General features: G+C 35.7%; 1 protein-coding gene across 4 annotated transcripts in view; it reads right to left on the bottom strand.

Moving 5' to 3' along the window:
• Positions 1 to 21943, bottom strand: part of Pik3c2g (phosphatidylinositol-4-phosphate 3-kinase catalytic subunit type 2 gamma) — a 326458-nt gene that overhangs the window by 54975 nt on the left and 249540 nt on the right. For all 4 annotated transcript variants that reach the window (XR_002395360.2, XM_087213485.1, XM_021259132.2 and 1 more), the window contains one exon: positions 17245 to 17354. Coding sequence is in view for 3 of the 4 variants with exons in the window: in XM_087213485.1 (XP_087069611.1) it covers positions 17245 to 17354 (110 nt within the window). In the remaining variant the exon portion in view is untranslated. The remainder of the gene's footprint in view (positions 1 to 17244; positions 17355 to 21943) is intronic.

The following is a 21943-nucleotide window of genomic DNA, read 5'->3' on the forward strand; positions in this document are numbered from 1 at the left end:
ATACAAAAATTAAAACCATTCAAAGAAGAACAAGGCAAGGGAAAAAACCTACAGTAATATTCAAATACAGTAGAACTCAACCAAAACAGAACTGAAAAGCACTTAAACATTTTTCCACATAACTTAAAAAAGCATCTCAAGCACCAACAAGATACCAGAGGATGTGATTTGTTTCAGAAAGATCCCCAGAACCAACATTGAACAAATAGTGGTCTGGAAAAAAACTCCAGTTAGCTAGCAGACTCCACATAAACCAAACTTCTCCCTAATTTAAATTTTGATACAGTGATATGACACGCGATGGAAACACAATCCGAGAAATGTGTTGTTAGGCCATTTCGTCCATGTGTATCCTTAATTACACTCTCAGTTTCTCACACTAGAGAAACTATTCAGTATTTACACATGTGTGCCCTATTTATTTCACTTAAGAGGATGGCCTCAATATGCATCCATTTAGCTATAAATGTCTCTAGTTTCTCATCCTTTATGGCTGAGTAGTACTCCATTTTATTTTAAAAAGCATGTCTTCTTTATCCAGTTTCCAGTTGATGGGCACTTGGGCTGTTTCCAAGCTTTAGGTATTACAAACTGTGCTGCTATGAACATGGGTGCGCATATATTGCTGTGGTATGATTCTTTTAATTCTTTGGGAAAGATGCCCAGCAGGGGGATAGCTGGGTTGAATGGGACCTCTAAGCCTAATTCTTTGAGGTATCTCCATACTGATTTCCACAGTGGTTGCACCAGTCTGCACTCCCACCAACAATGGAGAAGTGTTCCTTTCTCCCCACACCTCCGCCAGCATTTGTTATTGGTTGATTTCTGGATAGCAGCCATTCTTTCTGGGGTGAGGCGGAATCTCAGTGCTGTCTTCATTTGCATCTCTCAAATGACCAGTGATGTTGAACATTTTTTCATATATTTATTTGCTGCTTTTACTTCTTTGTCTGAGAAATGTCTGTTCATTTCAGATGCCCATTTTTGAATTGGGTCTTTGAATTTGGGGAGTCTGATTTTTTTCAATTCTTTATATATTCTAGTCTTTTGTCTAACGTACAGTTGCTGAAAATTTTTTCCGACATTGTAGGTTGTCTCTTAGCTCTGTTGGTGGTTTCTCTTGCAGTGCAGAAGCTTTTTGTTTGTTTCTTTCTTTTTGGTACCGGGGATCGAACTGCATTTGCGAGGCACGAGCTGGAACCACTGAGCTAAATCCCCACCCCACTGCGGAAGCTTTTTAATAAGATAAGATCCCAGTTATTGATTCTTTGTGCAAGTTCCCAGGCCACTGAGGTTTTGTTCATAAAGTCTTTTCCTAAACCGATGTATTCAAGAGTTCTACCTAACTTATCTTCCAGCAAATTTAGTGTTTCTGTCTTAATATTTAAATCTTTAATCCACTACGTTTTATTGGGTTTTTGTTTTGTTTTTAGCTTTGGTGCCTGTTTTTTTAAAGCTTTTTACATTAAAGAAAATTTGCATTCTAATGTTATAGTATCTTTATATACTCTTTACCCTCCCCTTTTGGTATTTTCTATTTATTGTCTACTAAGAAATTAGCTAAATTCATTTATTTCTTCTATTTATTCTTCTCCAGTGTGTAATTTTCAATATTATCCTTTTAATCCTAGTTAATACTATAAGCAAACAGCATGCTTTGTAGTTTTCATTTGTGCTTTCTATTTTCTACTTCCACTTACTGTAAAACTAGTCTATATTGTATGGCTTATGCAATGTACACACTATGCCATTTATCTTATAACCATTCAGTCATGGACTTTTTCTAGTATTTATGGTCTAATCTTTCCAATTTCTCATTTTGATTATCTGAAACTCATTCTCTAGTAAAATCTTCAGGAATTACTCCAATGAATCAGTTTCTGAGTTCCCTTGTGCTATGAATAGTTTGTGTCCTTAATACTTGAAAGCCAAGCTGCATATATAGCATCCTTTGGTCATAATTTCATTTTGGAGTGTCATATAGATACACCATTTTCTTCCAGAATAAAACTTATGCCATATGGTAAACTTCTTTCACTTTAAAGTGAGGTAGTCTCATTACCTGCATACTTAAAGGAAGTTTCTTCTTCTTCAGTGTCTATATTTTTTCTAAAATAAGTTTCAGTATTAGTTATTCTGGACAGTTCTTCTGAATATGCAAAGTGCCCTTTCAATATATAATTTCAATATTTTTTCCAACTCCCAGAAAAGATTTATTAATTCTAGTGTTGAGATTTATTAAATACTGTACTAAATATAAATTGAGTTTGGATACGGTTTTAATTTATTATTTTGATTTTCTCTTGGGGGCTTTCATTACATTCATACTGGATCATCACTGCCTTTCTTTATTTCTTTATTTTAAAAATTCATTTTTCATTTCCTTTTTCTCTTGTAGCATTGTGTGTAGGTGTTTATGTGTGCTGTGTTCCTTCTAGTTTATTGATTTTTGTATTATGTTTTCTTTTCTTCACAATTTTATCTTGGGCTGAGTCACTTTATTTCTGAGTTCTCCTGACTTTTTCCTTCATATGTTTACAAGTTCTTAAATATTTTCAAGCTCCATTGAAATATAAAGGCACATTTTGTCTCTAGATGTGTGTGTGTGTGTGTGTGTGTGTGTGTCTTTCTGTATGTTTTCACTGTAGGGATAACACAATCTTGTATTTTACTTCTATTTTCCTTGTTATCAGTTTTTATGTCATTGAATGATAGTCTGTTTCGTTTTCTCATTTTAATAAGAAATGAATATTCTTTACTTTCAGGAAGTAGTAGAGAATTTTGTAGGGCCTGGGCTTTCTTTTCTGTTTCTATCATATAATGTTTTTAAAACATGGTTTCATACTTTCTGAGATATGCTTGCTGTGTGGTCTGCCCTCCACTTTTTCTGGGTTTTATTTTTTACCTTTGCTACTATTACCTTTTGTCTTCTCAGATTGGATTATACTTTTAGCTGCTTCTCCTCAGTGTAAGCCTTTTTCCTGGAAGAAAGCTTCAGCTACCTTTGCAAGGACATAGACTGCTCTATCCATTTTGGATTTAGTACAGAAGCCTTGCCTTCCCTGAGAACTGAAGTGTTCAAAACCCCCTCCCAGTGTCAGTTGCGCTTTTCAGATTGTCCTGTTAGTTCCCAATGAGTATCTGGTGGCTTTTCTTTCAGTTCTTAGATCCATCAGACTACTTGGTATTTCCCTTAGCTTCCTCCATACAGGTGTGGATACCACACAAGTTTTATAACTGTTAAGGGTTTGCCTTCACCCGTTGTGTTTTAGGATTCTTGGGTATACCTTGTGTGATGATTGATCTTGAGTCTCAACTTGATTTATACTTTTGGGATTATCTGTGAGAGTGTTTGTAGAGATGATTGGCTTGTGCGACAGCAAACTGAAGAGGGTTACCCACCCTGAATGTGGGCAGCTGCATAGAGTAGGCTGGGGGCCGGGATGGAACAAAAGCAGGAGGAAGCCTGCTAACATCAGCTCTGGCTTTGTTTCTCTTTTTGCTTCTGGGCTGCCATGAAGTAAGCAGCTTTCATCTGACATGTTTTCACCATGATGTTTCTGCCTCATTTTAGAACCCAAAAATGGAGCCAGTGGTTCATGACTTGAAACCTCTGAAACCCTGAGCCAAAGTAAACCTTTTCTCCTTTTGGTTTATTACCAACTATCCTAGTGTCAATTCCACTTTAATTAAATATCCCAGTTCTGTCCTTTAATGTACCTTTACCGAACCACCTTCATTTGGGTTTATATTTTCATTCTCTTTTGCTGCTTTTTGCCTAGAATTTGCCACAGGAAGGATTGAGAGCAAGAAGGTCACTATACTGATATCAAATTCCCAAGAAGTCAAGACTATTCACATATCCAACAGCATTTTAGAAAAATAATTATAGCATATGCTTTGATAAGTTAATACCCCACAAATTGTGAGGTCTTTACCTTCTGACTATTGTGAAACACTGTACTTTATTGTCTTTTTTGTTCCTGAGAGGGAACACTGCAAAAATAAGATCATAAGCCTACTACCAAAGGCTTTGGTTCTGTTTTTCTTTTTACTTCCTGGTCACCATGAGGTGAGCAGCCTTCCTTTGCCATGGCTTTCCACCATGATTTTTCTGCCTCACCTCAGTCCCAAAGCAATGGAACTGGATGAACATGCACTAATCTTCTGAAACCACAAACCAAAATAAATCTTCCTTCCTCTAAGTTGAATTTTCTCATATATTTTGTCATAGTGACATAAAGCTTACTAACACACTGTTCATTTTTCTGTAGATGTTATTCAAGTTTTTGGAATTTGCTAGTCTAGTTAATCTGTCTTTTTATGGAGACTTACTTTTTATAATGTTTAAATCAAACAGTACAAAAATTCAAAGTAAAATGTGAAAGATTCCTTTTATCCTTTGTGGGAGGAGAGTGGTCTTCCTCAGAAATAACAACTTCAATAATTTATTATTATTATTTTTGTTTTTTTTCTATCTGTCCATGAAAACATACAGACATGTAAGCACACAGACACACAATGCCGTGCTTATATTACACACCAGGTGTTGCTTGAGGGTTAAGATATAGCACTGGACAAAACAGAATTTTTTGCCCTTATAGAATTTATATAGTGTGAAATTCAGACAATTATTAAATAACCAAGTAAAACAAAGGATTTGAGAAAATAATATAAAGACAAATAAAATAGGAAGTAGAGAGAGAATGTGGGGACAGGGAATAATGTTGAAAATTTAAATAGGTTGATTAGGGATAATCTCATTTAAAAGATGAGTTCAATCATTTGTCAAAGACCTTCGTTTGTCAAGAAAATATGCTACAGGGATTTCTGATGGAATACATTTTATGCAGAAGCAAAATTAGTTCAGAAACTCAGAGGTAGATGAATAACTAATATTTGACAGCAAAAAAACAAAACAAAACAAAAAAACTAGCCATGTGGCCGACACAAAGTGAGAGAGGAAGGGAATAAGAGAGATGAAAAGGTCATAATTGTAAGTAAGGACTTTGATGTTGCATGAAATGGGAGTTAAAGAAAAATCACAACTATATGCAATGCTGTACTTGTTTTTTTTAACTTAGTAATACATTTTGTAAGAAATGTTATAGTAACTAGTAGATAGTCAATGATCAAAATATATTCGTTGAATGAATAAACAATCTTTCTAATTTAGAACACACACTGAATCTTTTTATAGGGGGGTACTGGAAAATGAACCCAGGGCCATTGCATTGAGCTACATCACCATCTCTTTATATTATTATTATTATTTTGAGATAGAGTCTGACTAAATTTTTCAGGTTGTACTTAAACCTGCAATCCTCCTGCCTCAGCCTCTCAGAGTGCTGGGATTACAGGCATGCCCAGCTTTCATTCACTTAAAAAAATTTTTTTTTGATACCAGAGATTGAACTCAGGATCTTGCACTTGCAAGGCAGACAAGGTGCCACTGAGCTAAATCCCTGGCAAGAATCACTTTTTAAAATAGCCTTATAGTATGTCAAAGTGTACATGTGCAATGATCAATTTAACCAATTTTTTAATTGCAAAACATTATTTTCTTACTCTTCAACTTTGCCTGAGGCCAAGGTCTATATCCATATAAGGATGTTGCTTCTTCAGTTTGTAGCATTTATCTATTTGTCCCTCTGTGTCAATGTTATACTATCTTAAATAGCTTACAATTTATAATACATCTTGTAATCCAGATGAGCAAATTCCTTTACCTTGTTCTTCAGATAGTTCTTTACTATTCTAGGCCTGTTGACACCCAAATATATTTTATGATCATTTTATCAAGTTCACCCATGCATAAGATAAATGTGTAAGAATTTAGTGTGGTTTTGTATTGAAAATAAATCAATTTGTGAAATATTAAAATTTGGACCATTTTGAGATTTCTATCCCAAGAATGTGGTATATAATTTTAGTTGAATCTCATTTAGATTTAGTTAGATCATACTTTCCACATGATTTTAGAATTTTCACCGTGGAGGTTTTACATGTAATTTTTTGAAATTATTTCTCAGGTGGTCATATTTTGGTATGACATATTGTGAATGCTATCTTTTCTTAAATTCTAAGAAATAAGTGATAACATATGAGTAAAATTGTAACTCATTAATTCTAACAATTTATCTCTGTATTCTTTAGAAATTTTGCATGCACACAATGTAATCTGCATATAATGGCAGTGCTTTTTGTTATCTTTTGAACTGCTGAGACCTACAGTTCAATGTTAAGTTATTATAGCAAGCATTTTTAGTTTGTTCTTGATTACAAAGGAATATCTTTCAATGTTTTGTCATTAAGCATATATTTTCTGTAGGTTTTCGGTTGTATATTAATAGCATTTCTTTCTATTTCCAGAGATTTTTTCAAAATTAGTGATTCTAGATTTTATTATCTGCATTTTTATATCTATTGAGGTGACAGTCAATGTTTCCTCTTTAATTTTTTAACTATAGAATTTTGAATGATTTTCTCATAGTCATTTTTGTATTGAACTCTTATGCAAATTTTTGTGTATGTTGATTTACCAGGGTTGTTTTAAGTATTTTCTTATTTAATTGCAAAATTATAATATAACAAAACTTAAATGTAAAGCTTTACTACCAGTGTAGAAGGCATTATTGATTTCCTAACATTAATGGAAATGTTTGTTCAAAAGTATGATATTTGTTTGGCATAGTGGCCTGTGACTGAAATGCTAGCTACTGAGAGGATGAGATAGATTTGAGGGCATCCTGGACAACTTAGTGAGACCCTATCTCAAAATAAAAATTTTAAAAAAGGAATGGGGAAGTGGCTCTTTGATAGAGCTCTTGCTTATCACGTATGAGGCCCTGGAATTAAACTCACTACTGTAATATTTTTAAAAATGTAAAATATTTATCTAAATTTGATTTGATTATGAGGTTACCAAAGTTTTCTAAGAGGAGTAACTGTTAAGTATAAGTGAGCATGAATTGATTGGTTTGGCATCTATTAAAGATATTATGCAATGCCTTCTTCACAGCTAATCCACCATGTCCCCATTTTTAACAATGTAGTTCAATAATGTTTACTAATTTCCTCCTCAATTTTATAAAAATCCAAGCTTCTTTATCTTTTCTAGTCTTTCAGTTTTTTAAATAAATTCCAAATTTTTCCATTATTATCAATCTAGGCCAAAATTTTCTACAATAAGTTAAAATTTGACTCTGATACTATTACTCATTTCTACAGTGTGAATTATTTTCAAAATGTGCTTTTAACTTATGGATTTATGGGTATATGGTACAGTACAAAACATTAATTTCTTTCCTCATCAGCATTTTAGAGACAGGAAATAATAGTAATGGTAGGAATCTAATACAAATAATGATTTACAGAGACATAACCATTCGTTCATTCATTCATTAATATATTTATTGAACACATTTTATGAGTTGGAATGGAAAGCTCTAGGGTGGTAGCATGTAGCCACATCTCAAGAAGCTAAGTCTGTGAATCATAAATCTTCATTTTTAATGTACTCAATTTCACAAAATCTCAGCTGTCTATGCCTTGCCTTATTCTTACATTTAAGATCTTAGAAGAGTAGAACCCCATGGTTTGAGGTCAGACTTTCATCCAAATTCATCTCCTATCTCTCACGTGTTAGACTTAACACATCACACAAAATAGTAGTGTGAACTGTCACTCAGCTCAGAACTGATATCTTGAGAGCAGTAAGTTTCAGGCCTCTATGCTGCTCTAATTTGTTTTGTTTAATGGTAGCATTAACAGGATTGTGTGGAGTATCCTTATATTACGGCCCCGAGCAGCAGCAGAAGGATCCCGGCTCTAAAGTTTCCAAGAAGAAACCCCCAGGTGGTCATGATAAACTCTCTTAGCTCTCCCTGCTTGGCAACGATGTCTGTGCTATGACACAGAGATGAAGGAGAGGAATCAGTGTTTTGCCCACAGGAAGTATATATGCTTTGGCAGGTACTGAACTAAATGCCTTATGTTAATCTTTGCATCCTTGAGATAAAAAGTAAAATTATTTTCATTATGGGTAAGGAACATCCAAGAGATTAAGCACATACCAAACGTGACCTCACCTAGGAAGTAGTAACTAAAGAATTCCCTTCATGTTTATCTGATTTCAAAGTCTTTGCTCCCATTGTGGATTTTCTATAGTGAATAATCTTTCAATTTTTCTCAAGGAGGAAAAATAATCCAGTATATTTAGTGTGTAATTCCCAGGTGGAACACACGTATTAAGACAAGCATCCTTTCATTTTTTATGTAGAAATAGCCCTTAGGCAGAAAAAAGTAACCGACTATATTTCTAGTTGCTAGGGAACATAGTCAAAGAGGCCTAAATAGGTCTAAGATTTCTTAAGCTTTAGGTCCTATGGTGAACAGAAAACTCTCAACTGCGATCTAAAATAAAACTCTTCTCCTTTAAGTTGTGGGTTTCACACACTCTGTCCCAGCAACAGGGAAGCTGACAAATACATTTTATCTTTGACACTTATTTTGTCATACATCAATAGAAGAAAAGTTTCAAGTGACTCACATCCCCTATGAACAATTTTCTTTATCTAAATCTCAAACTTCATCACAGTGATGCTTCATGTACAATAAACACATTTTCTTTTTGTTTTTGTACTTAGGATTATGGCTGAATGTCCAGCTTTATGAGCCACTCATAGTGAGTCAGGGAAAAATGAAGCTTACAACTTTGTCACAATTTGTAATTTTTGAATGACTGGGACTTTCTTATACTTAACCTTGTAACGTGTGCTAGCAGATAATTCCTATTTTGCTACAAATAAATAGTAGACCAAAACATATTCAAACATTTATTTTTAAGCAAAAATTGTATTATTTCAAAATCAATTCAATAAATGATCATTACTAATAAATTCTGGGTACATAACATAAAATTCCTTTTTATACACTTTTATATTTAAAAACTCAAAATGGTAAAGTTTGGGGTATGTATATGTAATATGTATGCATACACATGAAACCAAAAATTTTACATTCTAATCTTTTCAATAAAATAAACACTAAAAAAGAATATGTCATGTAATTCCTTGTGGCTTTGATAGCATGGTACCACAGCTTGAGAAATACTGGCATGGGCATGTACATGTTTTTCTTATGACAATCATTCAACTAATTTGAGGGCACTGAAATTAAAGAACATTTATATCTATCTGATATTATCAGGCTGGTAGGAATTCCACATGTAGAGTTTTCTTTCTTTATGATTTGCCATATGCAAGAAATCAACACTGTTCTATTTTGAACTCATTAATTCTGCCTATGACCTCAAAAAGTGTCATTGTTTTATGATTTCAGGATACTGAGTAGTTGCATCACTAAAAACATAATTGATGGCTAAACCTTGCTCTTTCTGGATTGTTAATGGACTCGAACGAGATAATATAAGAAGATCTTGGCAATAGGACACCAATATGAACATATCTTTTCAAAAAATGTACTACTACCAAATAAGAATGGAATGTATATGCGTCTAAAAGGTAGCAAACAAGTATGGAGAAATATAAGGAAAAACAAAATGTATGAATTTATGGTTCAGTGGAAACTGATTTGTGCTAAGCTCTCTTGAATTCCTAAAAGAGTACGTGGTGGTTAGAACAAGATTGCTTTAGAGACTCTCTCTCTCTCCCCCCCTTCTCTCTCTCTCTCCCTCCCTCCCTCCCTCCATCTCTCCTTCACCTCTTCCTCTTGCTCTCACTCTCTCCCCTTTCCAGTTTAACTGGGCCTGAAAACAAAACCTTAAAGGTCTTTACTATTTTCCAAGTTCAGATTTCAATTCTTCAGTTTCATGCTACAAAATCAATGAGTCTTAGGTAAATGTCACCCAAAACTTCCAACTGCATACGAACAAGAACTCCAAGTTCCAGTGCCTTAACTATGAATAAAGCATTCCTATACTTCTTATGGAGGCAACTTGCAAAAACCAGCCAAATCAGAGCAAATGGAATGGAAAAACTGCAGAAGGGTTGACAGCTTATTCTTATTATCTAAAAAATAATATGCCAGTGAGATGACATTCTAGGTTCCTATCCCCACCATCAAAGCAAGCTTATTTGATTGATGCTATTAAATGAAATCCTATGCAAAACAAGAAAATAAATCTTAGCATGCAACAATATAGGAAAATCAATAGCAGTAAGTGGTGCTATAATTGAGGTTGTAAAAATCTTTAAGATATGACAAAATATATTTATAAACAGTAAATTATTTTAGTGTAGTTGCTTGTAAGTCCCTGGAATGTAGTAATTGTGTCCAATGCATTTGGCCAAGAATACCAGTGCAGCCACTGATGCACACAGAATGGTTGTGAGGATGACAGTTGTTGTGAAGCAGCACCATGTGGACTATTCATCTTTTTTAACTAATCATTTTTGGTACCCTTGGTAGGTACATTAAACTTTTCAAATGCTTTTAACCTTTAGACTGATAATATCACAAAGAATTCAAAATATCCTTTTTCATTACCTACTAGCTAAAGTGTATCCTGACCTGATATTTAGGCAAATTAGGCAAATTGTCCATGTAACATATCATTCAAAATCTGAGATTCTCCTGTTGAAGAAATTTAAGACTCCAACCAAGACTCATAATGAGTCTGAGTGTCTATGCAACTTAGAAGGTACAGATATCATAAAAAGTCACTATACCTGTGGGTTAAAAGAAAGTTTGTAAACTCAGTATTGTTCAGATTAGTTACAATAATTAAGTTTAGAAAATAATGAAAAACTTTCACAATAAGGGGAGAAATCCCTCTTGTTTTAATTTTCTTTTCTCTTTGAATCTGTTTTCCAGATTTAGGCAAAGTTGGACATCTTGATAGTTAATTGCTCTAGGTTCTCCTTTGTTCTTCTGGGTATTTACTGCTGTAGCTTATCAGTGGTTAAGGTATGATTAAGGAAACAGTGATCCTTAATTATGAAATTACAACAATTCATGAGGTGGCAACTTGCAAAGAACAAAAATTAATTAAAAATTCAGTAACAAAAGGATGCAAGTATTTGTATCCCTGACTTGTGTTCTTTTTATTGATTTTGAAGAGAAACCAGATGTAAGGCCATGGAACTATGTTTTGATACATAGTCATAACTCATTGTCCTGCCACGAAAAATAAATATAGAGGGACCAAGGAACACACCAGGGAACACAGAATTTCTCGCATTGGATCTGAAAACCATTGGTGGCTCAGGGACTCTGGCTCCCTCTAAGGAGTCCAGGTGAATTCTCCTTGATATTATGAACATTTTTAGCTCTTTCGGAGTTATGCTTCTGGCACTCATAGTCTGTTTTGCCCAGTGGCCCCTCCTAAAATTGTCTCTCCAAAGGGCAAAGTTCAAGGAAACATCTGGAGACCATTCTTTGTAAAGAGGTGGGCCAGGATAAGGATAAAGATGGGCAACATAATGCACTTTGCATGAAAAACACTGACTGGTAAGCACAAAAGTAACTAGGTAAGTTAGACTGTCTCTCTCTGGAATTTATATGGGAAAATATTGGACAATGGGGAGAGAAAAGTACAATGTATTAGGTAGGTATAAACACAGTAGAAAGTCTATGTTTTTATTAAGAATCAGTTAGGTCCTATTGGTTTCTGGCATTTGTTGGATTACAGTTTGGGTTCCATATATCCTTCATCTATGGATACCAGATAGAATCTCTAGCTCTTGCTACCAAAATAGCTCATTAATGCAAACAATGTTTTTTAGGTTTGAAGTTTTGTTTTGTCTCAAGCTTGCTTCAGATTTAGCTGAAGAGTAGTAGATCTTAGAGAACCTGAGAATCTACATGGCAGGCCAAATGGATCTCTGGGAATATGAAGAAAATTTCCTGTCATTCTTCCAGAAGGAAATGGCTGGAGTAAAAAGCACTATCTGTGTGTGGGAGGGGAGGCAGGTGGAGAGGTCTGCTTAATCATTCCAGTCTGGCCTGTGAAGTAGGTTATCTGTTTCTAAGGACAGCTAACCTGAGGTTTCAAGGTGATTGAAATTTCTGAAATAACCTGTTTGGGCAGTGTTTTAATGGATGGTTTCCTCTGTTGCCTAGCAGTGGGTTCTGCAGAGATATTCCACCAGAGCATCAATTTGCAGGGGACTGAGGCATGATACTTTCTTGATTTTAGTCCACAGCACTCAGCTGGAAGGGGACTAGAAGAGAGTAAGTGAAGAGAAAGACAGGCATTGACAAAACTGTGAAAAACCTTTATGGCCCGCAAATCAATTTTAGTTTCATTCTGCTTCTAAAAACCATTGATTACAAGGTAGTTTTTAATGCCCCATGGGGTTCAGTATCTTCAGAATCTCTTATTATCAATCAGAATTGCTTAAGATCCAGAATATATGTGCCCAGGCATGAGGTAGGATCCTTCATTATTCCTCATGCTGAGCAAGACAAGCAAAGCCATTTCTTTCTTTTAAGCCTATAATAGGGTCAGGAGGGGCAGCCTCTTAGTACTGATACTGTAGTGAGGAGCAGGCACTTAGGGGGGCCACACAGGCTGTGTCTCAGGTGGCTTAGTCTTTCCCTGAGACCCCTGTTTGGAGATTGGAGGTGGTGAGAGGCTGGATTTTCTTATTTTATTTTTGTCTGTAATTTAGTAATTATATCAGGATAAATAGTGGCATAAAATACTTACAGACTCTTAGAACAAAGAAACAAAGAGAACAAAGAGTTTGAGTATATAGGAACTCTCTCATAGAGAGATAGATGATAGATACATAGGTAGATCATCAAAGTATCAAGACCCATAATGGATCCATCACTGAATTTGGTTTCTTTTTTCATGTATTATGTGTGATGAGGTCTGTACTTCAAGTGTCTTCTTCCTAAGTTTGTAAATCCACATGATGTCAGAGAACATAGCTAACGAGAATAATATATATTATTTACAGACAAAAGCACCATCAAATCTCTATCTGTGGGTTGTACATCCACATATTCAACTAATTGTGAGTTGAAAATATTTTAAAAGAATTTAATTTGGGCTGAACATGTACAGATATTTTCTTTGTCATTATTCCATAAACAATAGAGGATAACAATTACCTACATAATACTTACTGTATATTCAGTAATCTAGAGCTGATTTAAAGTATCCATCAGGGTGTTCATAGGCTATGTGCACACACTGTGTCATTTTATACAAGGACTTGAACATCCATGGCCTTTGGTACCCTTGGGAAACCCCGGAACAAATGCCCACAGATACCCAGGGAGGACTGGATACAGATGCACATATTGTTAAACATTAATTTGAATGATGAGCTTTTGTTTCAAATTTGCTTTATTGTTTATAATTAACCTAGTTGTTCTTTATAAATTTACTGTATTCATTAAGGATTTACAGAAGAAATATCATATAATTTCTTTTAAAAATGTAAAATATACAAAGAATAGATTATAGGATTCTTTCTTGAGTGGCAAGAATCATAGGCACAACCAATTTCCCTGACCCTCTTTAAGAGGATCTTCATCATGCTAGATTGAATGTGTGGTAGAAAAGATCCTCAAAACTATATATATATATATATATATATATATATATATATATATGAATATTATATATATTACATATGTACATATTCTGTATATATACTGAAGAACTGAGTGAAAAATTGAATAGACTCTATATACACATTAAATCAAATCTAAAAATAAAAGTATATCATTGAGACCTTAGGATAAAATGTAATCCTAAGACATACTCTTGGATGTTAAGGGAAAGTGAATCTCATGGGAGAGTTCTCTGAGAAGAAAAAGAAGAATGGCTCAAGGCATCTGGGAATGGGCCACATTAGAGAGAGGAAGGCAGGTGCCTGCCAGAGTTGTTAATGAAGTTATCCCAGAGGGGCTCCCAGAGAGGAATTAGAATCACACCCTCAGGAGACTCCTCATGATGGCAGGATATGGGGATTCAGGATATGAGGATTAGTGCCCAAGGAGAGTATGGGACTTGTCTTGATCAAACTGTAGCCAAAGCAATCTGGATTAGGAAACAGCACACATCCGAGAGCCTGGAGGTGTGACAGGTGGCTTTGAACATACAGACTAGTGGTTGAGACTGTGTGTACTGCAGCAGGACCTCCTAGATTATGATCATGGCTCTGTTTCCTGCCAATTATAGCCTTTGGGAAATTGTTTAACTTCTCCCCAATCTCAGCTCACCAATGTAAAAACATAGATAAAAATATCATCACCTCGTAGGATTGTTATGACAAATACATTCCTACACAATTCACTTAGAGCTTCACACATAAGAAGCATTATATTAGATGTTAGCTATTATTACAGGTTTTTAATATACTTAATGCTGGATGTTTAAATTGTATTTTCTGTTATATAAGGAGTGTTTCCCATTCGTTTATTCTTTGAAGTGGGAAGTGGGAATGCCCCTGTTTGACTTGGGAGATAGTCATGTAACTGTTCAATGTAATTAATTAAGGTGATATACAGGACCATATATAATTCAGCAATAAGTATAGCACAAAAGATGCCACAATTTGGCTACAGAACTATTGAATCATGGAAGAAAAATACGAGTGAGTATTGAAATAATCAGCACTTTCATGGATGAGAAACTAGTGGTCCAAGTTATTAGGGGTGTGTAAGATTGGAAGTCAGATCAGACCTCCCCACACCCTCACCTCCAGAAATGCTATGATTCTATATGTAAATTGAATAGACAAAGCAGGAATCAGTACACATTAAGAAAATGATCTACCCAGAAAAGGACTGATGTGGGACTAAAGGAGGGAGGTGGGTAAACTTCGACAAAGATGGGATTACAAGGGCCTAGGTAGAACATGGCCAGTGAAGACATTATTAAACACAGGGATGACGCGTTCTAGCTTACACAACTAGATGCCTTTTAGGACTACAGTGGAGAACACATCCTTTCCCCAGACATGTTCTGAACAAAGTTGTAGAAGGGCGTGTAACGCACTGCATAATACCTGTGAGTGTGAGCATGTAGCCTGGCAGAGGTGTGCAAACAGTAAAAAGATGTAGTTCTTGGCCAGCAGGTGACTGGCTTAGATCTACTTCCCGAGCTTCTTCATGTCCTCTCCAATGGGAAGGGGAGTTGAGTCACCCTGGGTAACCTCTCTTTACAGACCTGGGCGTGTCCGAGGAAGCACCCGGACATCGGGATAGGACTCTGGCTCACAAAGCAGGTTTAGATTTTTTCTTTGGCTAAAACCTGAAAGGGGTTTTTCCCGGGGCTTGAAAGAGCTATTTTCATCCTAATCAATATATCGTTTTTCTTGTTTCTTAAGTGGTGGAAGGGACCATTAGTTAACTGCAGGACTATAATTGTCTAAACAGTGACATGTCTCAAACACAGGTCCTGCAGCCCAACCATGCGTTTCCTTCCTTTATCTTCTCTGATCCTTTCTATACAACTCTTCTGCCTCCCCACCCCGTTGTACTGACACAGAAGTCATTGTGTCTGTCAGGTCGCAGATCTTTCCCCGAGGGGCTCCTTTTGGTGCCATGTGAACCCACTGATGCTGGTTGGAATTCATCTGATCAGGCGTGGGCAGCTGCAGTGAGGGACAGATCCCGGTAGATGTGCTCCCTGAAGCTACCTTGGGCCCCAAGGACCCCCATGATCTGTGATGAAAGTCCTTCTGCTCTTCTGAGGCCAGGTTGTGAGCCTTTCCCTGGATTTTCTCACACAAGGCACCCATCCCCATTAGCTGAGATAACGTGAAATTTCCTGATCCTGGAAATGAAGGCTCTAAAATACCTACCTAAGTATTCAAGCTGATGTCTTTGGCCTTAGGCAGTTGTCAATTAATATTAACGACTTTGTTACTGGATAGAAACACATTTGTCATCTATAGGTAACTATCTATTAAGGACACTTCAGGATTGAAAAATAAAGCCCTGCCAGTTTTCCCTACTGAATCTCCAATGGTAGAATTTTTTTAAAAAGACTAAATAGGTAACAGGAACATTTTTTTTTTTTAATGGAGGCTCTTCCTAGTATTCCTTAACCATATCACACAGTTCAGAGAATTGACTGCTTCAAAAATCTTGGACCAGAGAGAGTAGCAGACTTGACTCTTAGCCCTAGCTCTTTATTTTGCTTCATCTGTTAATTGTGCACCTGACCATTCATTCACTGGATCTCCATTTTCTCATTTGACTGTTTATTGTTAGAATCAATAAAGTATAAGAGCTCTTCCAGCCCTAATAGTCTGTGGTTCTGTCATTTTCCTTCTATTCAACTGCAAGTGCATTCTGTCCAAGGAAGTTCCTGGAACTGAAGTCTGTAAGACAAGTGAGATCCATCCAGTGCATAATACTTCCTTGTGAAGCCTCCCTACACCCTTGGAATGGAACAGTTCCCCACTGAATAGTCTACAAGGGGGAGATATAAAGTAAAACCTGGCAGTGTTTTTATTATAATTGTTGTTTTCTTCAAAAGCATCCACTCTCTTAAAAAGAATATAAACTCTTCATAAATTTGTGGCTGAAACACTAGAAAGATTAAAAAATAGGCCCAAATAGGATTCACTACTAAGAAGTTATAGGAAAGAAAGAATGCTGTTTTGCTCCACTTAAAATCCTTACTAGGATAATTACAACTGACCTTAATTGAATATTTAGAATAGGGCAGGAATTATGCTATCCATTCAAGGTGAAAATTCAAAATTATATTATAAAATGTATTGCCCTTTGGACAATGATTCGTGTTTTAGTTTATATTCACTATATTTTACCTAGATTTTTATCATGATGTACACTAGTGTTTTTCCAGACTTGCTTAATAAAAAATAGATTAGAAATAGAAGACAGTGACAGGTCTTTGACCAAATATTCCTGTATTTGTATTGTCTTACAGATGAAAGTAGTGAGTCCGTTTCTCATCATAAATCTCTTTTCCTAAATTGTTTTTCTGGACACAGTTCAAGTAGAACAACCAATTTATTTATGTCAGTTCCTGCTCTTTCCGATGACCTTTTATTGAGCAATCTGTTAGATGAAGGGGCCGGTTAGCAAGCAATAGCACACTACAGAAACACTGACTAAGGCTTTTGCTAGACAGGCACACCGCTCAGTTTCTGTCCTTTGGAACTGGGGCAGTTTCACACCAATGACTGGCCAACTCCAAATCACCTCAGATGTGGTACATGTGTCTACACACACACACACACACACACACACACTCTTGCACATGCACATGTTCTTAGCTCTTCTTACTTGGTAAAATGACTTGTTGCTTCCAGGTCTGTGTCTTGTGGACGAAGGTTGTTATACACATATTTCAGGTCTTGGATTCCACTTAGCTCAGGTAATCCTGCATGCAGCATCTTCAGGACAACAAAATCCCAAACCAAAAAGAAAACAGAGGGAATTCAGGTAAAATCAAACTTACTTGGTTCATTCTACTGACAGACACATGAATATAGGTTTTCACAGTGATATCATTCAGTTTGTATTCATCAACAAATGTAAGCTTATGCTTTTTAATCTCCCTATTTAGTGGTGGAAGAAACAACAATAAAAAGAACCATTATAATTAGCAAAATGCTTGTTGATTAATAATTTGATTTTATTCTCATGACAAACCAGTGAAGTAAGCATGATTGTATTATTATCCTCTTGTCAGAATTTCTAACCCCACCATTTAAAATCTAAGTGATCATAAGAAAATCTCTTAACCTCTTTGAACTTCTATTTTCTCACGTCTAAATCAACATAAAATTACCCAACATGTTCTAGGAGAATAAAATGGTCAATGAATGAGAAAGACCTTCATATGTTAAAAATATTACCAAAACTGAGTGAGAAATATTACAAAAAATATTACAAAACTGGGTGTGGAGCATGCTTGTAATCCCAGAACTATGGGAGGCAGAGGCAGGAGGCCTGCACATTCAAGCCCAGCCTGGCAATTTAGCTAAGTGAGATCCTGTCTCAAATCAAGAAAATGTTGGGGATGTAGCTCAGTGAGAAGGCACTAGGTTCAGTCTCCAGTACTGCAAAAAATATATATATACTAATATCCACTCTGAAGAAGACAAACTTAATCTCCAGAAAACCGAGTGACATGTCCAGGTCAAATGATGAGTAAGAACAGAACATAAAACTCACCCCTCTGTTCTTAATCCTACCTTCTTTCATGACTCTGTGACTCACACTTTAAGAACACAATTTTCCCTAGTTAAGTGGTGACTATATTTATTAAAGATTATTAAAGAAGTGAAATAATTAAGACAAAGTTATACAGGTATTTCTTTTTCCTGATCTTCAGGAAGATACTGTGTTTATAACTGCACTATAGACCAAAGGAAGAATATTCTCTTTAGTTGTACATAAAATTGTTTGAGTAAAATAGATATTTTTAAAACAAATTTGAACCTTGCCAAGAAGAAGAAAAAAAGAAGAATGAAAAGTTGGAAACAGAAAAGGAGGTAAAGGAGGAGGAGGAGGAGAAGAGAGAGAAGGAGAGGGAGAGGAGAGGAAAAAGAAGATCAATACTTTTATGACTAAAATAATAAATATTTCATGTGGTGGAACAGACACTCTTACAATGATAAGTTAATTATGGTTGTGAGGTTGTAATTGATTTGATGGAGTTCAAATAAGAAAGAAAAAAGGTTCTGAAGCTATTCTCCTTCTCCCTGTCCTCACCCAGGCTGCGGGAACAGCATGTACGAATGTGCAGCAGAGACTAAATTAGATAGCTGCAGTGTGGTCATAGAAAGAAATCCAGAAAGGCTTTCTGGACCGCTGAGCACCAAGAGATGGGGATGAAAAGGCACCCAGTGTTGGATATTTTAGCAATCAGAAATATTTTGAACTATATCCTAAAGGCAAGAGAGAGCTCTTCAAGTGTTTAACTTGTGTTTTAGAAAGATCATTATGAAAAATGGATTAAAGAAGGGTCAAATAAGAGGCTGGACTAGGAATTGGTTTATGAATACAAACATTACAGGGTTTTAATTATATGCAGGAGGTAGAAATGAGACAACTGAGTGATTGATTGGATATCTTGAGAGAAATGAATGGACTCCAAAGCACACAGTTGCACATACAGATATGGGGTCACTAGCATGAAGACTGAAACCAAGGAACTGGGTCACTGGTCTTGGAGGTGTCAGTTTTCCTCGTGGACAATCCACTGGGATCTCAGACTCACAGTATCCAATTCTCTTCTTCTATAAACCTTCCCTCCTTTTTCCTGTTTCACATCTCAATCTACAAGGCCACCATTGTCCAACTAACAGATTCATATTTCTCTTTTTCTGATTCCCATTGTCAATCCCTTAATTCTACTGAAAACATCTCAACAGACTCTTACTCACTTACCTTTTTGAATTGCAATTGTCACTGGCCTAGTTGGGCTCTTTATCTTCATTTGCCTAGATTTCTTGAATAAATAATTTTGTCTAGTCTCTAACACTTTAACACGATAATCTGTGAATTATTTGTCTAAAATTATGATGATACTCTCTCCACTATAAACAAACATACACGATCTTCATTCTGGTCGGGAATGCATTTCATAACTAACTGCGACTTGTCTCTTCAACCATGTCTTCTACAGAGGTCTCCATCTGTACGACAGACTGGGTGCCCTTGACTACCTCCATTTTCAACACATGTCATGCTAATGCTCTTCAAACCACCAGACATACTTATACTTTTCTCCCAGCCAGGAATTCCTTTCCTCTCCTTCTGGTTCTACTTGGAAAATTTTTTTTGAGGCTCAGTTTAATATATCTTCCCCTTTGAAGTATCACTGACCTTCTTAATGAGATTTAGTTACTGCTTTCACTGTTCAACAATTGTTATCTTCATTCTGCCTCCTTCACAGTCCTACTTTTAGCTTTTTACTATGTTTTGCACACATTTTTCACTTTAGACTTAAGTTCTTTAAGAATAGGGATTGATTAATTGGGTCTTTAACTGGTTCTTTGAGAACACTGAACTCTTTAATTCCATGTTGAACTGTCTATATCACCTAGCACAGTGCTTTGTAAATAGTTGGAACTCAATGAATGTCTGGAATAATGAATGGCTGGACAAATGAATAAATGAATGAAAGAAAAAAACACCTGACACTATTAGGCTGAGAAAACTTACTACTAGCAAACTCAATACTGACTCCTGAATTTAACAAAATCATACAGAGACACAATCCCAAAGGAAATTAGAATCTAGGTTAAGTTTTATCTTATCATCTCTGTACTTAGAGTTCTGGAGATATCTTTGTTTTTATTGAGACAAATTTCTTTTATCACACAAGGAGCACCCATTTACTAAAAACAGGCTTCTTCTCTAGTGTCTGAATTGCATTCTAGTTTCTCTTCATACCCTGAATTCACACTTTCTTGGTCAGGATTTTGTCAAATATTTTCTTGGGAGGGAAACACTATAAACAAACACACTAGATCTTCCTCTGCCAACACACACACACACACATGCACACACATCAGTTGTTAATTGCATTCACACAATAAGGGTGGACTCATAACTGGATCCACTTAATTGTGTGTTCTCTGCACCGCAGCAATCTAAGAATCAAGTGCCTCCTCGTCTAGACCATATGAGTCATAACTAGCTGGGGCAGTGGGGAAGGGAATAGCAGCTAGAACAGGTAGGTAATAAACAGAGACAGATAAAGAACAGGCAAGCTCTTTCTTTTTAAAGGACAGGAGCATTTTTAAAGTTTCTACATGTGCTCGCCTCCTCCCACTGAGTCCAAATCTGTTTTAATAGTTATGCTTAGGGAAGCAGACATTCTTCCTCACCACATAGACAAGTTAGAAGGTTTCTTCTGGGAAATATCTGATATAATAATGGGTGTGATAAACATTTTAAACCAAGTGAATGGTCCTTGTGTTCTTTGGGAATGTTCTGTAATAGTTGATATTGATTTTCTAATGAGAGAAAAGCTGATGAAATGTAGGTTTTTATGTTAGTGAACCCAGCCAGCAACACTCTTGGGTCTCCTACAGATGTTGCTTTTAAGCAGGATGGGAATTTCATAGATTATTTTTTCTCTGCTTTTCCCAGGAGGAAAGACAAACACTGTAGATATCTGGAAACATGCTGTTCTTTGCTGAGGATGAGCCATTAACTCCGTAGTAAACCCACAAATGCTTCTGGCTCATAATCCTGGGTACTGACCATCCTTAGAAGATAGAATTTATGACCCATGTTAAGCCTTTCTCAGGTTGTAACTAGGTCATGGTACAGCAGATTGAATGATTTTTAAAGAATATAACAAAACAAGTTTGTTTGAGGAAGAATTGAAAGATAGACTATATAAATAAGTAGAAAAAATCCTTTGCAAATTTAAACTTTGTTTTTATGTTATAAGAAACTTTCCCAGGGAATATATGATCTTGCAACCTTTGCCAAATGGCTTATCTGCAGAGCCCCACAAGATATTTACATGAGTAAAAGGAGAGAATTGAGGGATAAATAACTAGAAACTGAAATGATAACACAGTGCTATTTTACATATATTCATTCAGGGTTTAACCATTCCACATGGCTTCTAGTGTCTACTGCAATTTTGTTGAAGTCTAAATCTAAGATTTGATGCTTAAACTTAATTAATATCATCCCCTGCCATATTTTTTCTTTAGCCTAGAAGTCAGGATTTGATTTAATTAGAACATAGATTTTTTGGATATATTATATTGTAGATGCTGTCAGCAGTTGATTTTAATTTATGAGATTTTTATGAGAAATTGATTTTTATTTATGATAAATTATTTTAACAGCAATGATTAAAATATATATCTATGTCTTCTACATGAAGTAACATTACACAAACTAATGATTGTGTGATTTAAGAACCCATATGATGTATGTTGTTAAAAGGTATGTAGAAAAGTTCATTAAACAAGAGAGAAAGCCCACTAATAGCTTCTGAATCTATTTT

This window comes from Heterocephalus glaber, unplaced genomic scaffold, assembly GCF_053883595.1.
Source record: "Heterocephalus glaber isolate CG9 unplaced genomic scaffold, H.glaber_assembly_v1.0 deba00001444, whole genome shotgun sequence".
Classification (NCBI taxonomy): Eukaryota; Metazoa; Chordata; class Mammalia; order Rodentia; family Bathyergidae; genus Heterocephalus; species Heterocephalus glaber.